This window comes from Elephas maximus, chromosome 4 (genome assembly GCF_024166365.1).
Source record: "Elephas maximus indicus isolate mEleMax1 chromosome 4, mEleMax1 primary haplotype, whole genome shotgun sequence".
NCBI lineage: Eukaryota > Metazoa > Chordata > Mammalia > Proboscidea > Elephantidae > Elephas > Elephas maximus.
The window spans coordinates 191478188-191500371 of record NC_064822.1 but is presented as its reverse complement, the minus strand read 5'-3'; the positions used below and the strand labels follow the sequence as shown (position 1 = coordinate 191500371).

The window sequence follows — 22184 nt, the reverse complement described above, 5'->3', positions numbered from 1 at the left end:
TCAAAAGTAAGGTAAATAGTCAGATTGTAGAAAGCTAATTACCCGTGTGTTTTCATATGGAGAAACCTCATCATACCTGAATAGGAAATAAGCACTAATGCTATCTGCCTATCTCAGAAAAGAATCAAACCTCTCTCTAGATTTGCATACTAAACAAAAACCAAACCGGTTGCCACTGGATTGATTTCGACACTTGGCGACCCCATGTGTGTCAGAGTAGAACTGGGCTCCATAGGGTTCTCAATGGCTGACGTTTCAAAAGTAGATGCACCTCTAGGTGCATTCGACTGTCCAGCCTTTGGGTTAGCAGCTGAGTGCGTTAACCATTTGCAGAAAATAACAACAATACCAAATACTGGCACAGATGTGGAGAAAGTGGGACATTCCTTCATCGCTACTGGAAGTGTAAAGTGGTGCAGCCACTCTGGAAGACGGTGTGGCAGTTTCTTAAAACACTAAGCATGCGACTACCGTGAAGCCCAGCCATTGCATGCTGGGCATTCCCCCCAGGGAAATGAGGGTTATGTTCAACAAAAACCTGCATCGAATGTTTATAGCAGCTTGATTCCAACGATCGTGAAGATGGCTTAGGACTGGGCAGCGTCTTGTTATACTTAAGGTCGCCATGAGTCAGAGCCCATTCAAGAGCACCTACAACAAGATTTCTAACAACCCAGATGTCCTTTAATGGGTGAATGGTTAAACAAACTGTGGTACCTTCATACCATGGAAAACTAAAAAAAAAAAAAAAATTACAGTTGCCATCGAGTCGATTCCAACTCTCGGCGACCCCATGTATGTCAGAGTAGAATTGTACTCCACAGAAATTTCAGTGGTTGATTTTTCAGAAGCAGATTGCGAGGCTTTTCTTCCGAGGTGCCTTTGGGTAGACTCGAACCTCCAACTTTGGGTTGCAGCTGTGAGTGCATTCACCATTGTGCAACCAAGGAGAACTGTTATTGTTGTTAGGTGCCATCGAGTTGGTTCATACTCATAGCAACCCCGTGCACAGCAGAACGAAACCCTGCCCAGTCCTGCGCCATCCTCACAATCTTTGCTATGTTTGAGCCCACTGTTGCAGCCACTGTGTCAGTCCATCTTATTGAGGATTTCCCTCTTTTTCCCTGATGCGCTACTTTACCAGAATGCTCCTTAAAAGCAAGGATGGTGAGATTACGTCTCACATGCTTCATGCGTGTTTTCAGGAGGGATCAGTTCTTGGAGAAGGACGTCATGCACGTTAGAGGGTCAGTGAAAAAGAGGAAGACCCTCAACGTGATGGATTGACACAGTAGCTGCAACAGTGAGCTCAAGCATAACAACGATTGTGAGGATGGCAGAGGACTGGGCAGTGTTTCTTTCTGTTGTACACAGGGTCACTGTGAGTCGGAACCAGCTTGACAACACCTAACAACAACTTCTTTACCAAGCATGATGTCCTTCTCCAGGGACTCTTCCTTTCTCATAACATGTCCAAAATTCGTGAGACAAAGTCTCACCATCCTTGCTTCTAAGAAGCATTCTGGTTGTACTTCTTCCAAGACAGATTTGTTCATTCTTCTGGCAGTCCATGTTACATTCAGTATTCTTTGCCAACACCATAATTGATGAATGTCAGCTCCTCGGTCTTCCTTATTCATTGTCCAGCTTTCACACGCGTAGGAGACTATTGAAAACACCATGACTTGGGTCAGGTGCATCTTAGTCTTCAAGGTGACATCTTTGCTTTTTAACACTTTAAAGATGTCTCTTGCAGCAGATTTTTCCAATGCAATAGATTTAACACATTGAACGCTAATATTTGGAGACCAGACTTGTTGTGGAATGACATCAAGGACATTATACATGAAGAAAGCAAGAGATCATTAAAAAAAACGGGAAACAAATGGATGTCAGAAGAGATTCTGAAACTTGCACTTGAACATTGAGTAGCTAAATTGAATGGAAGAAACCATGAAGTGAGCTGAACAGAAGATTTCAAACGGCAGCTCAAGAAGACAAAGTGTTATAATGACATGTGTAAAGACCTGGAGTTAGAAAACCAAACGGGAAGAACATGCTCGGCGTTTCTCAAGCTGGAAAAACTGAAGAAAAAATTCAAGCTTTGAGTTGCAATATTGAAGGATTCTATGGAAAAAATACTGAACGATGCAGGAAGCATTAAAAGAAGATGGAAGAAATACACAGAGTCACTGTACCAAAAAGAATTGGTTGACATTCAGCCATTGCAGGAGGTAGCATATGACCAAGAACCTATGGTACTGAAGGAAGAAGCCCGAGCTGTGCTGAAGAGGATGGTGAAAAACAAGGCTTCGGGAATTGATGGAATACCAGCTGAGATATCTCAACAGACAAAAGCAGTGCTAGAAGTGCTCACTGTCTGTGCCAAGAAATTTGGAAGACAGCTACCTGGCCTACTGACTGAAAGAGATTCATATTTGTGCGCATTCCAAAGAAAGGTGGTCCAACTGAATGGAAAACTACTCAGCAATAAAAAGAAATGAGCAGTATACACACACAACAACCTGGGTGAATCTCCAGGGAATTATGCTAAGTAAAAAAAAGCCAATCCCAAAAGATTACATGCTAAATGACTCCATTTATATAACATTTTTGAAATGGCAAAGTTCTAGAAATGGAGAAGAGATTGATGGTTGCCGGGGTTAAGGAGGGGGCTGGGGATTGGAGGGAAGGTGGGTGTGGCTACAAAAGGGCAAGGTGAGGGACCTTTGAGGGGATAGAAATGTTCTGTATCTTAACCACCTCAGTGTCAACATCCTGGCTGTGATGTTGTACTATAGCTTTGTAAGATGTTACCAGTGGGGGGAACTGGGAAAGGGATGCAAGGGATCTCTCTGTGTTATTTCTTTGATTTTTAATTGTTATTAAGATAAAAACTCAGGTATCATAAAATTCACCCATTTGAAATGTGATGTTCAGTGGTTTTTAGTATATTCACAGGGTTGTGCAACCATCACCACTGTCCAGTGCCAGAATATTTTCATCACCCCCAAAAAGAACCCACTAGCAAAATGTGCTAAGTGAAATGAGTCAGTTGCAAAATGACAAAACTGTATGATATCATTTATATGAAATAAGCAAATACATAAACCTGTTGACCAAAAGAATTGGTCAACATTCAGCCATTTAAGGAAGTAGCATGTGATCAAGAACCGATGATATTGAAAGAAGTCCAAGCTGCGCTGAAGGCATTGGTGAGAAACAAGGCTCCAGAAATTGACAGGATACCAACTGAGATATTTCAACAGACGGATGCAATACTGGAAGTGCCCACTCATCCATGCCAAGAAATATGAAAGACAGCTACCTGGCCCACTACTGGTCGAGATCCATATCTGTGTCCATTCCAAAGAGAGGTGATCCAACAGAATGCATAAATTATTGAACAATACCATTAATATCACACACAAGTAAAATTTTGCTGAAGATCATTCAAAAGCAGTTGCAGCAGTACATAGACAGGGAACTGCCAGAAATCCAAGCTGGATTCAGGAGAGGGTGTGAAATGAGGAATATCATTGCTGATGTTAGATGAATCTTGGCTGAAAGCTGAAAATACCAGAAAGATGTTTACCTGTGTTTCATCGATGATGCAAAAGCATTCAGCTGTGTGGATCATAACAAATGTTGGATAACATTGTGAAGAATGGGGATTCCAGAACATTTAATTGTGCTCCTGAGGAACCTGTACATAGACCAAGAGGCAGTTGTCTGAACAGAACAAGGGGGTACTGCGTGGTTTATAGTCAGGAAAGGTGGTGCATCAGGGTTGTGTCCTTTCATCGTGCTCATTCAATCTGTATGCTGAGCAAATAACCCAAGAAACTGGACTCTATGAAGAACAGTGAAGCATAAAGATTGGAGGATGATTAATTAACAATTTGTGATATGCAAATGATACCACCTTGCTTGCTGAAAGAGGACTTGAAGAACTTACTGATGAGGATCAAAGACTACAGCCTTCAGTATGGATTACACCTTTAGATAAAGAAAACAAAAATTCTTACAACTGGACCAATAATTGATGCATTTGAGTTATGGTGTTGGTGAAGAATATTGACTATACCATGGACTGCCAAAAGAATGAACAAATCTGTCTTGAATAAGTACAGCCAGAGTGGTCCTTGGAAGTGAGGATGTCGAGACGTCATCTCACGTACTTTGGACATGTTATCAGGAGGTACCAGTCCCTGAAGAAGGACATTGTCGTGGATTGAATTATGTCCCCCAAAAACGTGTGTATCAATTTGGCTGGGCCATGATTCCCAGTATTGTGTAGTTGTCCTCCATTTTGTGGTTGTAATCTTATGTTAAAGAGGTTAGGGTAGGATTGTAACACCTTTAGTAAGGTCACATCCCTGATCCAATGTAAAGGAGTTTCCGTGGGATGTGGCCTGCACCACCTTTTATCTTACAAGAGATAAAAGGAAAGGGAAGCAAGCAGAGAGTAGGGGACCTCATACCACCAAGAAAGAAGCAGTGCCAGGAGCAGAGCACATCCTTTGGACCCAGGGTCCCTGTGTGGAGAAGCTCCTAGTCTGGGGGAAGATTGATGAGAAGGCCAACAGAGAGAAAAAGCCTTCCCCTGGAGCTGATGCCCTGAATTTGGACTGTTAGCCTACTTTACTGTGAAGAAATTTCTCTTTGTTAAAACCATCCACTTGTAGTATTTCTGTTATAGCAGCACTACACAACTAAGACAGACATCATGCTTGGTAAAGTAGAGGATCAGTGAAAAAGAAGACGACCTTCAACAAGATGGATTGACACAGTGGCTGCAACAATGGCCTCAAACATAACAACAATTGTGAGGATGGCACAGGACCAGGTGGTGTTTTGTTCTGTTGTACATAGGGTCCCTCTGAGTTGAACTGACTTGACAGAACCTAACAACAACAACATAAACCCATTTTCATTGAATTGATTCTAACAGTGACCTTGTAGGACAGTAGAACTGCTCCCAGAGGGTTTCCAAGGCTGTAATCTTTACGGGAGGTGACTGCCACATCTTTCTTCATCTGAGCGGCTGGTGAGTTTGAATTGCCAACCTTTTGGTTAGCAGCCACGTGCTTAGCCAATGAGCCACCAGGGCTCTCTGGCAAATATATAGAAACCAGAAATTAGTAGTGATTACCCGGGATGGGAGGAGCCTTGGTGGCATAGAGGTCAAGAGCTCGGCTGCTAACCAAAAGGTTGGCAGTTCAAACCTACTAGTTACTTCTTGGAAAAACTGTTTTGCACAGTGACTGCACCGCTGGTCTCCATGATTTCTGATGCAAAATCCACTATCTGAATTGTTTTCCCTTGCAGGTAACGTGTTGTTTCTCTCTCACTGCTTTTAAGAATTTTTTTTTTTTTTTGTCTTTAGTTTTCCAAAATTTGACTATTATGTGTCTTGGTGTGGAATTCTTTGACCTTATCCTACGTGAGGTTTGCTCAGCTTGTTAAATCTGCTGGTGTATGTCTTTTGCCTGGTTTGAGAAGTTTCCAGCCATTTTTTTTTTTTTTTTTAGTACTTTTCAGCCCCATCCTCTTCCTTTTCTATTTCTGGAATTCCAGTGATACATATATTTGCTCTTTTGTTAGAACCCCTCAAATTCCCAGAGACTATTAATTTTTTTAGTCTTTTTTTCCTCTGTTGTTCTGATTGGGTGATTATTTTTTGTTTTGTTTTGAGTCTGTTTTTTCTCTGTTGTTCAGATTGAGTAGTGTGTATTATTCTGCCTTCCAGGTCACTGATTCTTTTTTCTGTCCCCTCCATTCTGCTGTTGAGGCCATCCATAGCGTTCTCCATTTCAGCTATTGTATTTTCAGCTCTAAAATTCCCATTTGGCTCTTTTGTGTGCTCTCTGTTTCTTTGCTGAGGTTTTCTGTTTTTTCATTTGTTTCAAGCATGTTTGGAATTGCTTGTTGAAGCATTTTTGCCGTGGCTGCTTTAAAATTTCAGCCACGTAGTTCTAGCTCAGTCTCTGTCCTCCCAGTCAATGTCAGGCATCTATTGATTGTCTCTTTGCATTCGTTTGAGCTCTTTCTGTTTTGCTACCATCATCCCTATCCTTTTCCAGAATATTATACCACCGTTAACGTAAACTCAACGCCCCCTAACAAAACGTCCCTTTTTTCCTTTTCCCTCCTGCCCCTGATTTTGTTGTTGTTAGGTGCTATAGAGTCATTGCCGACTCTATGATAAGTGATTTTCAGTTCAAACCTAGATATTTTTGTATTATTTTAGAAACTCTGGATATTACTTAAATTTTCCAATCTAGCTGGTGTCCTCTGATAATGCTCCATCAGGAAAGGGGACACCACTTGCTTCCTGCCAGGTGAGGGTAGAAGTTCCCCCACTAGGCTTCTGTTGACACCTGTGGAGGGGCTCCTCATTACTCCTGGGGAGCTACAAGTCCAGGCTCCCCATGTTGTCTGCACTTTCACCACAGGGGCATGGGGTTTGTTCCTAGCCTGAGAGGTTGGCAGCCCTAGCTCCCTACTCTGCCTTCTCTGCCACTACCTTGTGGGGGTGTTGGGACATCTTGTTATAACCCTAGAGGGTACAAGTCTAGGCTCCCCACTCGGTCATCGCTGGCTTAAGGGGGTGGGGCCACACTGTTCGGTGATGTTTGGCTGGAGTAGAGCTGCTCCTATCTAAAAGTTTTCTGTTCACTAGGCTGCCCCTTTCCTGGTCCTTGAGCCAGAGAGAGTGGGCTTTTGTTGGGGACTTTTTTTTGTTGTTGTTAAGTCTTTTCTCATTGGTAATTCCAAGTTTCTACTTCTTCAGTTCCAAGTCTGGGATACCATATTTTTATGCATATAATGCGCAGCTTCTATGTTTGTTTGCCAATTGTGCCCTCCCCCGTGAAGTATTTTCGTAAGCGCTGCTATGCCAATTTTTTTTACACGTTGCTATGAAAATAATTAGCATTGCACGCTTAAGGAAATACCTTGTGGGGGGAGGGTGCAGTTGGCAAACAAAAGTAGAAGGTTCGAGTTTTTTGTGTAAAAATACAGTGTAGAGGCAAAAAGAACATCTGGGGAACTCACTGCCATGTTGTTCCTGAGTCCCAAAGTCCCCAGCCCTCTTCCTTCCGCTTTCCAGAGTCCTCTTATGTTCCTTTTATACGTGATATCCATGGTTTTTACTTAGTGGGAGGAAAAGAGAAAAATCTGTCTACTCCATCTTCCTAGAAACGAAAGGTCCCTGTTTATTTATTTATTTTTTAATATTATTTTCTCTCTGTTCTTCAGATTGAATAATTCTGTTGATCTATTATCTACTTCCCTGACTGTTTGCTGTAGCGTCTCCATTCTGTTACTGAGCCCATCGGGTGATTTTTTAAAATTTCAGATACTGCACTTTACAGTTCCAAGTTTCCCGTTTGGTTCCTTTTAATAGTTTCTATTTCTCTCCTGAAAATTTCTGTCTTTCCATTCATCTTAAGAATGTCAACTTTACCTTGTGGAGCATGGATATAATAGCTGCCCTAAAGCCTGTATCTGATAATTCCAACATCTGGGTCATCTCAGGGTTGGCGCCTGTTGTTGTCTTTTCCTTTGAGAATGTCAGGTTTTCCTGGTTTTCGGTATGTTGATTAATTTCAGATTGTATCCTGGACATTTCGAGTATTGTGGTATAAGACTGGTGTCCTGTGAAAATACTCTGGGGAATTTTAGAATGCTTTGGTGATTGACCCGACTGGGCACAGACTGCACATCTGTGGGAGTAGTTCCAGTGTCAGCCCATTTTCAAGGCCTTGGCTATGCTGCTTGGGTCTGCCCCTCACATTCATCAGTAGGTTAGGCTGGGACATGGGAACTGGTACATATGATAGTTAATGTGTTAGTTAAAATGAGGCTCTGGTGGCACAGTGATTGAGCACTCAGCTGCTAATCAAGGGGTCGGTGGTTTGAACCCACCAGCCACTCTGCAGGGTAAAGACCTAGCAGTCAGCTCCCATAAAGATTATAGCCTAAGAAACTCTATGGGGCAGTCCTACTCTGTCACAGGGGGTTGCTATGAGTCGAAATCAACTCAACAGCACACCACAACAACAACATAGTTAAGATCTCAAGGCCTTTGCTGTGCTGCTGCTGCTGCTTTTTTCTAATTGTGGCTGAAATACGTACACCAAAGCATTTGCCAGTACAACTTCCCACATTTACAATTCAGTGACATTGATTGCATTTTTCAGGTTGTGCTACCATTATCCCTGTCTTTTCCAAATTATTCCACCACCATTAACATAAACTCAGTGCCCAGAGTCGGCTCCAACTCATTGTGCCCCCATGTACAACAGAACGAAACACTGCCCGGTCCTGCACCATCTCACAGTAGTAGGTATGTTTGAGCCCATTGTTGCAGCCGCTGTGTCAACCATCCTGTTGAGAGTCTTCCTCTTTTTCGATGACCCTCTTCTTTACCAAGCATGTTATCCTTCTCCAGAGATTGATCCCTCCTGTTAAAAGGTCCAAAGTAAGCAAAACAATGTCTCATCACCCTCAATTCTAGGAGCATTCTGGCTGGTCACCACTAATAACTTTTGGTTTCTATATATTTGCTTATTGCATGTAAGTGAGATCATACGGTATCTGTCCTTTTGCAACTGACTTATTTCACCCAGCATGACGTTGTCAAGGCTCATCCATGTCGTGTGCTGTGCTTCTTTGGGTGTGTCCTGCCCCTGTGCAGCCGAGGGTGAGCCCAGGACTTGTGTCAGTTCATACACAGAACCAGGGGTGCCCCTGTCCAGCCCTCTCCTCTCCCAGGCTGCGCCCACACTCTGGTTTTGCTAGCCAGAGGGGTGGGTCTTTTTCTGTCCACATCTGCGTTATCTGAGGCAGCCTTTGGGTCAAAGCTGGAGATAAAGAAGGAAAGAAGAAACCAGGAAGCTCACTGGTCACTCTCCAGGTGTTGACTTCACTGCCCAGTCTGCCTGCTTCTATTGGCTTTTTAGAGTCTGCAGTTAAGTGCCTTCGTGTGTGTTATGGATTGGATTTGTCTCCCACAAAATGTGTTGTAATTCTTTACCCCTGTACTTGTGGAGTGACCCCGGTGGTGCAATGGTTAAGAGCTCTGCTGCTAACCAAGAGGTCAGCAGCTCGCATCCACCAGCTGCTTCTTGGAAACCCTATTGGGCAGTTCTATATTGCCCTACAGGGTCACCGTGAGCCGGAATCAACTCTACGGCAACAGGTTTTACATACATACACACACACACTGTATACTTACGGATATAATCCCATTTTGGAATGTGGTTTTCTATATTGCATTAATAAGGCTATATCAGTGTAGGGTATATGTCTTAATCTGATCACCTTCAAGGTATAAACCAAGCTGATTAACAGAGAGCAGGAAGCAGAGATGATGACAAAAATGCCAAGCCACGTAGAGGTCGCCAAGGAAACAGAAGCTGAAGAGACAAGGACCTTCCCCCAGAGCCAACAGAGAGAGAAAGCCTTCCCTTAGAGCTGGCACCCTGAATTCAGACTTCTAGCCTCGTAAAGTGTGCGAAAATATATTTGTTTGTTAAAGCCATCCACTCGTGGTATTTCTGTTATAGCGCACTGGAAGAATATTGAATATACCTCGGACTTCCAGAAGAATGAACAAACCTGTCTTGGAAAAAGCATAGCCAGAATGGTTATTAGAAGCAAGGATGGTGAGACTTTATCTTGCTTACTTTGGACATGTTATCAGGAGGGACCAGTCCCTGGAGGAGGACATTATGCTTGGCAAAGTTTTGGGTCAGTGAAAAAGAGGAAGACCCTCAGTGAGATGGATTGACACAGTGGCTGCAACAATGGGCTCAAACATAACAATAATTGTGAGGATGGCACAGGGCAGGCGGTGTTTTGTTCTGTTGTGCACAGGGTTGCTATGAGTTGAAAACGACTTGGTGGCACTTAACAAATGACAACAAACAAAAGCACTAGACCCCTAAGACAGTGTGTTTCATGTCCAGAGCTCTTAGCATCATCTGTGGGAGAGAGAGGTTGTCGTAGGCTTGGCCAGACGTCCTGTCTTAGTGCCGTTGTTATCTGTGCTGACATTCACTGTGTCCTTACAGTGCTTGGTGTTCATAACCTCATGCAGTCCTCAGGGCAGCCCTTTCAGAGGTCCTGTTATCATCCCCACTTTAGAGACAGGGTCTGGGGCTTAGAGAGGCCACCGCTGGTAAGTGGCAGAGGGAATTCAGAGTGGATTCTGAAATCCTGAGTGCTCACTTGTCGAGGACACAGGTTTGGAGTTCGTGAAGTAATCCCACTGGCTTGCAAAGCAGCATGGCAAGGGGGAAAGGGCAGGGTTCTCGGAGCGGCAATCAGCCGGTTCTCAGCCTTGCATTCCCAGGTGGCACTGACAGGCCCCTGTGGTCCTCTGGCCCTCTTTTCTGTCTCTGCGAGGGGGATGCCAGGACAACATCTCACATGGGTAGAGGGGTGAATGAGAGGTGAAAACACACCCTAAGGTGCTAGTGTAAATTGGACGGTGGTTAGCTATTCTGCTGGTGGGTTGGCTGGTTTAATAGAAGTGGCTCTCGGATTAATGCAGCACTCCCGTGAACCCACAGGCCAGGAGATAAAGATGTGTAAGCGAACCTGTAGTTTAACCAGAAAAACCTAGTTCTGTAGATTGGCTGGAGTCCCTGGGTGGTGGAAAACGGTTAGCGTGCTCGGCTGCTAACCGAAAGGTTGGAGGTTCAAGTCCACTCAGAGGTGCCTCGGCAGAAAAGGCCTGGTGATCTGCTCCTGAACAATCAGCCACTGAGCACCTATGGAGCACGGTTTTACTCTGACACACACAAGGTCGCCACGAGTCGGGGTTGGCTCGACAGCACCTGGTTTATGGATTGGCCACAAAGGGGACCTGTGCAGGTGGAATGAATCATCCATCCACAGAGCTCACGGCAGTGAGGCTTCCGGAAAAGTCAGGGTTTGGGTTTTCCGCATCAGGCCCTGCGATCGATGGGAACGGAATCCGTGCAGAGGACCCCTTAGTGTGGCACGCCCGCGAGGGCGCTGGGCTGGGCTGTGTAAACCACCTAGAAGCTGTTGGGTCTTGGGTCCCGTAAAATGCTGATGAGTGTCTGTGTCTGTCTCAGGTGTGAAAGAACCTGTGCCTTACCAAGGTGTTGTTGTTGTTAGTTGGTGTTGAGTCGATTCCGACTCATGTGACGGAGGCATATGGGATCCCTTTTAAGTCAGAATTATTATTGTTTTTAAATGACTATTGTTTTTGTATTTTATTGTGGTGGAATATATATAACAAAACATTGCCATCTCGGCCATCTTTACGTGCATGGTTCAGTTCATTAATTACGTCCCCCTTGCTGTGTGACCATCACCACTGTCCATTTCCAGATGTTTCCACTACCCTCACAGAAGCTCGTGGCCCTGAAGCAGCACCTCCTGGTTTTCCCCTCTGAGGCAGAATTCTTCCTAAGACATAGTGAATTCGACTGTTGCTTTTCAGGTGTGTTTTTTGGAAGGACACATTGATGTGTCTGTGTGTCATAACAGATTCTGTAAATGACATTCCTTCACATGGCAGTGACAGATGTGTCAGCAGCAGCTATGGTGTGTCTCTCTGCCACCCTTCTTCAGAGCACTGGGGTAGGGGGTGCAGAGATTTCTGGGGTCTGCTTCCCTCCCCGCTCACTGGCAGAGCAGCCCCTGACTTTCTGCAACCCGACTGTGAGAAGCAAATGGGATACCAGAGTCAACCACCCTGTAGGTCATGGAGTGCACTGTCCAGGGAGGGAGAGCCCCAAGTCCTTATCAGAAGACCCCAAGTCCTCATCAGAAGACCCCGAGTCCTCATCAAGGGCACCCCTGCCCATCACCTCCCAAAGGAAGAACATGTCCCCAGAGTGACCCTAGAAGCCTCCTGCTTCCCTGTCTCCCACCTTCCGTGGCCCAAGTCAGGGGTGGCCCTGGGAAGATGTCAGGGTCCCCCAGCTGGGATGCAGGCCCGCCTGTCTACCCCAGGTCCCTGGGAGGCCTGCAGGAGAATGTCACCTGAGAGAGGCCCATGCATGTGAACTTTAGGCTGTGGTACTGTGTGGGGAGCCCGCTGGGATATGAGCCCCTGCCTCCTTGTTCTGTCTGCCCTTCTCCCCACAATCCAGCAGCGGCTTTCTGGTCACCTCACTGATGAGAGAAACATTTGGGGGTCCCGCCTTGCAGAGCCTGTGAAGGCCCCTGCTGTCTGGGTGTGGCCTCCTTGTGGCCTGCCCACAAGGAGCTGCGATCGCCTCAGACTGGAGGCCGTGCACACCCTAAGCCCCTGGCGGGTGTGTTCCTGTGCTGGGTCACCCGTGCCAGGCCACCTGACTTGAGTAACCTGTCCACGGCCCTCTCGTCCCAGGGCTTTTGTGGGCATCAGGTGAAGCCTGCAGGTACAGCTGGCCTGTGAGCACTTCTCTCTCTCTCACTGTCTGTCTCTCGCTCTTTCTGTCTTGGTTGGTCTCTATTTTTTTCTCTCCTGAGTGGCGAGAGCTGTGAGCCTAGGACAACCCCTAGTGTGCAGTGCCCACCAGTCAGGTATGGCGGAGCATCCAGGTCACCAGGGCTGGTAGTGCTGGTGGCCTGGTAGGTGACTCTCCTACCATGGAGGTAGGCAGATTGACCCTCCAGGGCTCTGGGCTCCACCTCCCTGAGGAGGAAAGGAGGCCCTTCTCCTGATCCTCATCTCGTCCTCGTGCCTCAGGGCCTTTGCACTGGCCGTCTCCGCAGTTAGAAGTCTCAGGGCTCATTCCCGCTCCTCCATCGAGTCTCCGAGCCCTGCCCCTCTGCTGCTCGCTCTAACAGGATTTACTGATGTTGATGTTACTGTGTGGTGATGTCTCCCATCTTCAGAATGTTAGCCACATGAGGGCAGGGCTTTGTCCATTCTCGCTCCACCTCTCTGTCTAGAACGGTGTCTGCTCATGAACCAGCAACCAAACCAAACCTATTGCCGTTGAGCTAACTCCGACTCATGGCGACCCTTGTGTGCAGAGTGGAAATGTGCTCCGTAGGGGCCTCAACCAAAGACGGGTGAACCGGTCTGTGCATTTTTCCCGGAGCACACGCCTGGTGCCGGCCCTCCTCTGCCCGTCCAATCTTTGGCCCTTCTCTCCTCCCGTTTTCTGTAAACCTGCCTAGCCTCCTCCTGCCTCTCCAGAGAGTGTTCCCTGCTGAGAGCTTTCCCAGCTCATCTGGAAGGCAGGTTATGACTTTGCTTCTCACCACACCAGCTAGCAGTTCTGACATTCTGAAGCTGCGGTGAGCCCTGCTATGTGGGTAGCATAATTCCAAGGAGGGGCAAAATGTCCCCCAAGGGCAGGACAGTCTCAGAGAAGGCTTACTCACCTGCAGCTGAACTGCAGTACAGGAAGGTACTTACGTCAGGGCCAAGGCGAAGGATGATGCCCCAGCTAATCCCTGAGTGTCGCCATTTTACGGATGAGGCAACCAAGGCTCAGAGTAATGTGCCCAGGTTCACACCGTTGGGAAGGGCCAGAGCTGGGTTTTAGCCTCAGCAGGCTTGCCCCCGGGTTCACACTTAGCTGTTCCCTTAAATGGTAAGTGCTGTGGTTTTGGCTGGAATGAAGAGAGATGGAGAACTCAGCCTGGCTTTGCCTCTGCACCAGGAAGAGGATGGTAGAGGAAGGTTGGTCCACAGGCAGCCCTGGGCCCGCGTGGTACCAGGCTCATAGCCAGTGGGCTCGCCCAGCACACCCAGGTGCCTGCCAGGCTGGAGTGGGGCACGGAAGAACCTATGGGGTGGGTTTCACCTGGAATGGCTACTTTCACCCAAGATATGTCCCTAGAATGAAGAAGGCACACATGGGCGTGCAGGCAAGGCGCAGAGACCACACTTAGTGGTTCACATAACAGCAGATCATAGTGGTCAAGGGCCTCATCTGACCATCATGGATTTTGGGGGGCTCACTGGGCTGTGTCGTTATTGCTGTCAAGTCAGCCCTGACTCGTGGTGACCTCATATACAACAGAACAAGATGTTGCTGGGTCCTGCACCATCTCCGTGATCATTTGGCCTGCGTGAGCCCATCATAGCTAGGATATGCTTAGAGTTTTATTTGAAACTTTGTTATTAAAATAAACGCTGAAGCAGAAATGGTGGCAAGTGAAAATTTCCTTATTCAAATAGATCGTTAGTAGAAGCAATGTTTTTCTTACACATGGTGTCTGCTGTTGACGGTGAGGCCAACAGGACTTGCTATGCCGCATTTGGACAAATAACCTTGGGCTGGGGAAGCTCTGGAGCCTTATATAACACTTAAAAAGTTGATACGGAGCTACGTTAGTTTGTTTTCAATGATAGAAATCTGATTTCACTTTTGGCGTCTTGGGCCAGGCTAAAAAACGTGGTGAGGGTGCTGAGTGAGATTTCACCTGTGATCCACGTGGTCAGGAGGACTACAGAGAGTCGCACGGCACCTTACAACAGCACTCCCTCCCCCTAGAGGCAGTGGACGGTGGCCCTCACACTGATACTTTTTACCTGACTTGCGCGGTGAGTTTTTTTTTGTTTTTGATTTGTAGCCAACACTCTAAAATCTAGAGACTTCACAGAAAATCCACACTTTCGCCGCATCCCTGCATGACACCTGCTTCCCCTTCAGCTGGTGAGCGGGATAGGTGGCGGTCACGTGGCCTCACCACTCTTACACCTTCATCCACCTGCCGTCGGCCTCCTCCTGGAGCGTGGAGGCCGTGCCTCCTCGGTACGCCCTGAATGGTCCTGTCGGAACGCCATACTCTAGGACCGATTTCCCATTTCTGTTGAGTTTAAAGATCTGTTGTTAGTTGCCATCAAGTCGGCTCTGACACACGTAAAACAGAAGGAAACGTTGCCTGGTCCTGCGCCATCTTCGGCCACTGTGTATTTGAGTGCCTTCCAACCCGGGGGTTCATCTTCCAGCTCTATGTAGGACAGTGTCCTGTTGTGTGCTGTAGGGTTGTCATTGGCTAGTTTTCACGTAGCTCTCCAGGCCTTGCTTCCTAGTGTCTTAGTCTAGAAGCTCCGCTGAAACCCGCCCACTGTGGGTGACCCTGCTGGCATTGAGATTACCAGTGGCATAGCTTCCAACATCACGGCAACATGCAAGCCACCACAGTAGGACAAACTGACAGGTGGATGGTGGAGAGACCTGTTAAAGGTAACTAGCTGCACTGCAGAGCCCTGGTGGCGCAGTGGTTAAGAGCTGTTGCTGATGACCAAAAGGTCAGCAGTTCAAATCCACCAGCCATCCTTGGAAACCCTGTGGGGCAGTTCCACTCTGTCCTAAAGGGTTGCTAATAGTCGGAATGGACTTGACAGCAATGGGTTAGATACATTGTGGCGTTAGAAGACACTTTCTTTAGAAGAAAAAAAATCGTTGAGAATTACTGGGGGCTGGGGAGGGGACCTGGGAAGCAGTTCCCAGATGTGCACATTTGGGGCTGAAATAGAGACATCTGTCACACTACAGAGGCATGCAGTAGGTGCTTAAGCAATGCTCGTCGTCTGTTCCCTGCACTTCCCTCCAGCATCACCTGGGCAGAGGGACGACAGGTGAGGGCACCCGACTCAGGCTGTGTGCTGCGGTGAGGTCATGGTGAATGTCGGGGTGCACTGTCCTCTACGGGGAAATAGGGGTTGTTCACATCTGCAAATCCCGGATACCTTTTAAGAAGTGGAAAATTACCTTAAATGACATTTATGCTGTAGGAGAAAATATTTAATGCTTGAAGAGAGTGAAAACTGATTATATTTATGTTTTGTCCTCAAAATGCCCTTTGTTCTCTTGAGAAATCCACTTTCCTCCCTGTTCTGAGTTCAGAGCGCAGTTGTAAAGGATGCTCCCCAGTCAGCCCCTAAAATCCCGGGACAGCCTGCACGAGAAGGGCCTGGGCAGCCGTTGGCCCACCCTCTTATTCAGAGCAGGGTTCGAGCAGAATGCCACCCAGTGTGGGAGCCTGAGTGTGGGGGTGGGGGGAGGGCGCAGGCCACCAGTGACACAGGGCCTGGGGTGCTGCAGAGGGCAAGGCAGGCATGGCAGCAAAGGGGAGGGGGTGTCAGTACAGGCTCTTGGTCGCACACTGAAGGCAGGATGCTGTGTCCGTGTTCTGGGGTGTGGGTGTCACAGGACGCCCTGCCAGCCAGCACAGCTGTGCTCACAGGTGCTGACGGATGAGTTAAACGGTGAGGCGCTGACAGGTGAGGGACTGACAGCCCGGGCTGGGGCCCCCATGCTGTAGGTGGGCACGTGCCCCTTGGCAGGAGCTGGCCACATGGGAGCTGGGTGGAAATTTGCCTTCTAGAAGCTTGGCAGCAGCAAGGAGGAGGAGGCAGGGGATGGGGCAGGAGCCCAGGCAGGGCGTAGTATTGTCCTCCCTGGGCAGAACAGCGAGGGCTGATCTGGGGTCCATGGGCCCTGCCCCACTCGGTCTCACAGACCCCACGTCAGAACAGCTTGAGGGTGGGGGGCCCTCAAGCAGCCCCTCCCGACTGATGGAACTTTTTCCATTTAGTGATTGCAGAGATACAGTATTTCAGCTGTGCTGCAGGCCTTAGAGCCAACATAAGATGCTAACCACCAAGCTTGGGGTTCCCGTCAACAGTTCACAATTTGGCCTATGGAGGGAGCCTGTTCACCCTGGTGCCTCTGTCTTCCTCTGCTTCTCAGTGGGTACACCCTCCCGGGTGGCACCTCTCAGACCCGCGGCCTCAGTTACAGCCGTCACCCTGTGACTCCTGTAGTCATGGTCCCATCAGTTACAGCTGTCACCCTGTGTCTTCCATAGCCATGGCCCTATCAGTTACAGTCGTCACCCTGTGACTCCTGTAGCCATGTTTCCAGCTCAGAAATTCCTTTGGATCTGCGGTCCTGTAATTGCACCTGCCCACCCAAAGTGGCTCAGTGAGTTTGGATCAGACCTGCCTCTTGTTGGGTTTCCAGGGCCAGAGAGTACCCGCAACTGTCATCTAGTCAGCCCATCCACATCTCCCCTTCTTCTCTGGCATCCAGTCAAACTCAACATGGTCTTTCCGGGAACCCTCCTCTCCCTGTCTCTCCTTTGGCTCGGCCCTGACCGTCTCTCATTCATGCACTCAGTGGCCCTGGCTGTCCCTGCGTCCTGGCTGTCCCTGCAGCAGGACAAGCTGGCTTCCGCAGACCCTGACACTGCGCTATGTTCAGGTCATCCCCTGTGCTGGGGCCCCAGTCCTTACTCCTGGTCTTCTTGGTGATGTGGCTGTCACCTCCAGTCTTGCCTCCCTTGTGGTACTGTGCCCCTTGTAGACCTCTGAGGTGCCACTGTCTGTGTTGTACTAAAATCATGTTACGGGTCATTTTCCAATTGCGTTTCTGAGCCAAGCATCGTCCTGAGGACAATGACCGTGTTTCGTACATGCTTCCCCAATTCAGTGCTGTAGCTCCCCTCAGCACATGCTGATTGAATGGGTGAACACATTGCTTGACAGGCCACAGCATGCATTTGGTGACTCTGTTGGATAAAACACCCCGTTTCCAATCACATTTGAGTTTCCAGTATTTGCCCAGCTCTGAATTTAAAAAATGGCGTACGACCTTACTTTTTACTTGTGGTTTTCTTAATGAGAATAACACCATATTGCCAGCATTGTGGAGTTGGATTCCGGACATGAGCTGGACCTCACTGATGAATTCGTTAGATGTAAGAGTGTACTGTCTTTACAGATGTCTGCTCTGTGCCTGTTTCCGAGATCATCACCGTGGAAGAAGCAGATGTTAACGGGAAACACTACACCAGTGGAAAATGGCAGAAAATGGAGAAGCCTCATGCGTTTACAGGTGACAAATCCTCAATACCTTCTTCCACAGTTCTTCATTAATTCCACGTAGATTACAGGGGAGGGAACTCAGTCCTGACTCATAGCGACCCTACAGGACAGAGCAGAGCTGCCGCATAGGGTTTTGAAGGCTGTAATTTATATGGAAGCAGACTTTCTCCCATGGAGTGGCTGGCATGTTTGAACCACCAACATGTTGGTTAGCAGCTGAGCACTTTAACCATGGTGCCACCAGGACTCCTTAAACAAGCTTGTCATTTTCTTGACTTATCTTTATTGGAAACTTTCTAATATCAGCTTTCCCAAGATCTGCTTTTAGTGAATGTTTTGGTTGTTGATCGTCTGTTTTTTTTATTATTATTATTATTCTTTTTTTAAGTGGGTTAAAAGAAATGAGAACTAGAATCTTTTTTTCTAATACACGTTGAAAGTTACTAGCTAGTTGGCAGAAAAGAGAACTGCTGGGAAATGTTGAGTCATGTACCGAAAATGAGCATGCATTTGAAGCAAGCTCACGTGCGGCTCTGCCAGAGAGGCTGCGACTTTGTGCCCACGAGTGCCTTTGTCTCTGCACAGTGCACTGCGACTTTGTGCTCACAGGTGCCTTTGTCTCTGCACAGTGCACTGCGTGAAGCGAGCTCGGCGTCACCGCTGGAAGCGGGCCCAGGTGACTTTCTGGAGTACCGAAGAGCAGCTGTGTAACCTGTGGCTGCAGACGCTCAGAGAGCTGCTTGAGGAGCTGAGTACGTATGTGTTTATGCATTTGTGGAAATACAGAACCAAGCTTATGTGTACTTCAGAGGTCTCTGTACATCCCTTCTCCTTTCCTTATAAAACCTGTTCTAACTAGGGTGAATTTGATAAGTTTGACTTTTTTTTTTTTTAGAGGGCCAAAGTCCCTAGGTAGTGTAAACCATTAGCACACTCGGCAGCTAACCAAAAGGTTGGAGGTTCAAGTCCACATAGAGGCGCCTCAGAAGAAAGGCCTGGTGATCTACCTCTGAAAAACCAGCTATTGGAAACCCTATGGCGCATACAGTTCTACTCTGCCACACACACGGTCACCATGAGATGGAGTCAGCCCGACGGCAACCGTTTTTTGTTTGTTTTTTTAATTAGGGGGCCAGCATAGTGTGCTGGAAAGAGCACGCGTTTCCAGAGTCGAGACACTGGAATTGAGTCCCAGTTCCACCCCTTACTCCCCGGGAGACCTAGGGCAGGTCACTTAACCTTCTGGGCATCGATTTTTTCTACTGGAAATGAGGATGGTAATACCTACCATCAAGGTGATTGTGAGCATTAAACCAGGTAAGAGGAGGAAACCACCACTTGTCTGTCAGTCTGTCGTACCGTGGTGGCTTGCATGTTGCTGTGATACTGGAAGCTATGCTGCCAATATTTCAAATACCAGCAGGGTCACCCATGGTGGACACGTTTCCGTGGAGCTTCCAGACTAGGAGACTAGCAAGAAGGACCTGTTGATCGACTTCTAAAAAATTGGCCAGTGAAAACCTTATGAATAGCAGAAGAACATTGTCTGATATAGTGCAGGAAGATGAGTCCCTCAGATGAGAAGGCACTCAAGAGACAACTGGAGAAGAGCTGCCTTCTCCAAGTAAAGTCGACCTTAGTGGCGTGGATGGAGTCAAGCTTTCAAAACCTTCATTTACTGCTGTGGCATATCTCAAAATGAGAAGAAACAGCTATAGAACATCCGCTAATAATCAGAACGTGGAATGTAGAATCTAGGAAAATTGGAAGTTGTCAAAAATGAAATGGAACTCTTGAATGTAGATATCCTAGGCATTCATGAGCTGAAACGGACTGGTATTGGACATTTTTAATCAGACAATCTTATGGTCTACTGTGCCGGGAATGACAAATTGAAGAGGGACGGCGTCACATTCATTGTTAAAAAGAGCATTTCAAGATCTGTCCTGAAGTACACGCTGTCAGTGATAGGATAATATCCATACACCTACAAGGAAGACCAGTTAATACAACTAGTATTCAAGTTTATGCACCAACCACTGATGCCAAAGATGAAGAAATTAAAGATTTTTGCCAACTTCTGCGGTCTGAAATTGATCGAACATGCAATGAGGATGCATCGATAATTACTGGTGATTGGCAACAAAGATGAAGGATCAGTAGTTGAAAAATATGGTCTTGATGATGGAAACAATGCTAGAGATCGCATGATAAGAGTCTTGCAAGACCAACGACTTCTTCATTGGAAATACCTTTTTCAACAATGTAAGCAGCAACTGTACATACTGACCGTGCCAAATGGAATACACAGGAGCCAAATGAGCTACATCTGAGGAAAGAGATGATGGAAAAGCTCAATATCATCAATCAGAGCCAGGCCAGGGGCCAACTACACATCAGTCCATCATTCGCACATATGCAAATTCAAGTTGAAGCTGAAGAAAAGTAAAACAAGTCTACGAGAGCCGAAGTACAAGTTTGACTATATCCCACCTGAATTTAGACACCATCTGAAGAATAGATTTGATTAATGGTCTGACTGAGACTGGAAGGACCCCAGAGGTCATGGTCCCCATATCTCTTGTTAGCCCAAGACTGGAACCATTCCCAAAGCCAACTCTTCAGACTGGGATTGGACTGGACTATAAGATAGAAAATGGTACTGGTGAGGGGTGAGTTTCTTGGCTCAAGTAGGCCCATGAGACTATGTGGGCAGCTCCTGTCTGGAGGGGAGATGAGAGGGCAGAGGGGGTCAGAAGCTGGCTGAATGGACACAGGAAATACAGGGTGGAGAGGAGGAGTGTGCTGTCTCATTAGGGGGAGAGCAACTAGCAAGGCGTATGTAAGTTTTTGTATGAGAGATTGACTTGATTTGTAAACTTTCACTTAAAGCACAATTAAAAAAAAGAGAGAATAGATTTGATGCATTGAACACTAATGACCGAAGACCGGATGGGTTACGGAATGACATCAAGGACATCATACATGAAGAAAGCAAAAGGTCATTAAAGAGACAGGAAAGAAAGAAAAGACCAAAATGGATGTCAGAAGAGACTCTGAAACTTGCTCTTGAATGTAGATTAGCTAAAGTGAATGGAAGAAATGATGAAATAGAAGAGCTGAACAGAAGATTTCAAAGGGGGGCTCAAGAAGACAAAGTACTATAATGAAATGTGCAAAGACCTGGAATTGGAAAACCAAAAGGGAAGACTACACTCAGCATTTCTCAAGCTGAAGGAACTGAAGCCTTGAATTGCAATATCGAAGGGTTCTATGGGCAAAATTCCTGGCTAAAAGCAGAGAATACAAGAAACGTGTTTACCTCTGTTTTATTGACTATGCAAAGACATTTGACTATGTGGATCATAACAAATTATGGATAATATTTCCAAGAATGGAAATTCCAGAACACTTGATTGTGCTCATGAAGAACCTGTACATAGATCAAGAGGCAGTCGTTCAAACAGAACAAGGGGATACTGCATTGTTTGAAGTCAGGAAAGGTGTGCATCAGGGTTGTATCCTTTCACCATACTAATTCAATCTGTATGCTGAACAAATAATCCAAGAAGCTGGACTGTATGAAGAAGAATAGGGCATCAGGGTTGGAGGAAGACTCATTAACAACCTACATTATGGAGATTGCACAACCTTGCTTGCTGAAAGTGAAGAGGACTTGAAACACTGATGAAGATCAACGACCACGTTCTTCACTATGGATTACACCTCAACATCAAGAAAACAAAAATCCTCACAACTGGGCCAATAAACAATGTCACGATAAATGGAGAAAAGATTGATGTTGTGAAGCATTTCCTTTTACTTGGATCCACAATCAACACCCACGGAAGCAGCAGTCAAGAAATCAAAAGATGCATTGTATTGGGCAAATCTGCCGCAAAAGACCTCTTTAAAGTGTTAAAAAGCAAAGATGTCACCTTGAAGACTAAGGTGCACCTGACCCAAGCCATGGTGTTTCCAATCGCCTCATATGTATGCGAAAGCTGTACGATGAATAAGGAAGACTGAATTGTGGTGTTGGTGAAGAATATTGAATATACCAGGGACTGCCAGAAGAACAAACAAGTCTGTCTTGGAAGAAATACAACCAGAATGCTCCTTAGAAGGAAGGATGGGGAGACTGCATCTCACATACTATGGACCTGTTGTCAGTCAGGATCAGTCTCTGGAGGAGGACATCATGCTTGGTAAAGTAGAGGGTCAGCAAAGAAGAAGAAGACCCTCAACAAGATGAACTGACACAGTGGCTGCAACAACGGGCTCAGGTATGACAATGATTATGAGGATGGCATAGGACCGGGCAATGTTTCCTTCTGTTGTACATAGGATCAGTGTGAGT

The 22184-nt window shown here is 46.7% G+C and overlaps 1 protein-coding gene across 1 annotated transcript in view; it reads left to right on the top strand.

Moving 5' to 3' along the window:
* Nucleotides 1-22184, top strand: part of CERK (ceramide kinase) — a 68731-nt gene that overhangs the window by 11899 nt on the left and 34648 nt on the right. The window contains exons 2-3 of the mRNA XM_049884680.1: nt 17721-17834; nt 18454-18576. Coding sequence (XP_049740637.1) covers nt 17721-17834; nt 18454-18576 — 237 coding nt within the window. The remainder of the gene's footprint in view (nt 1-17720; nt 17835-18453; nt 18577-22184) is intronic.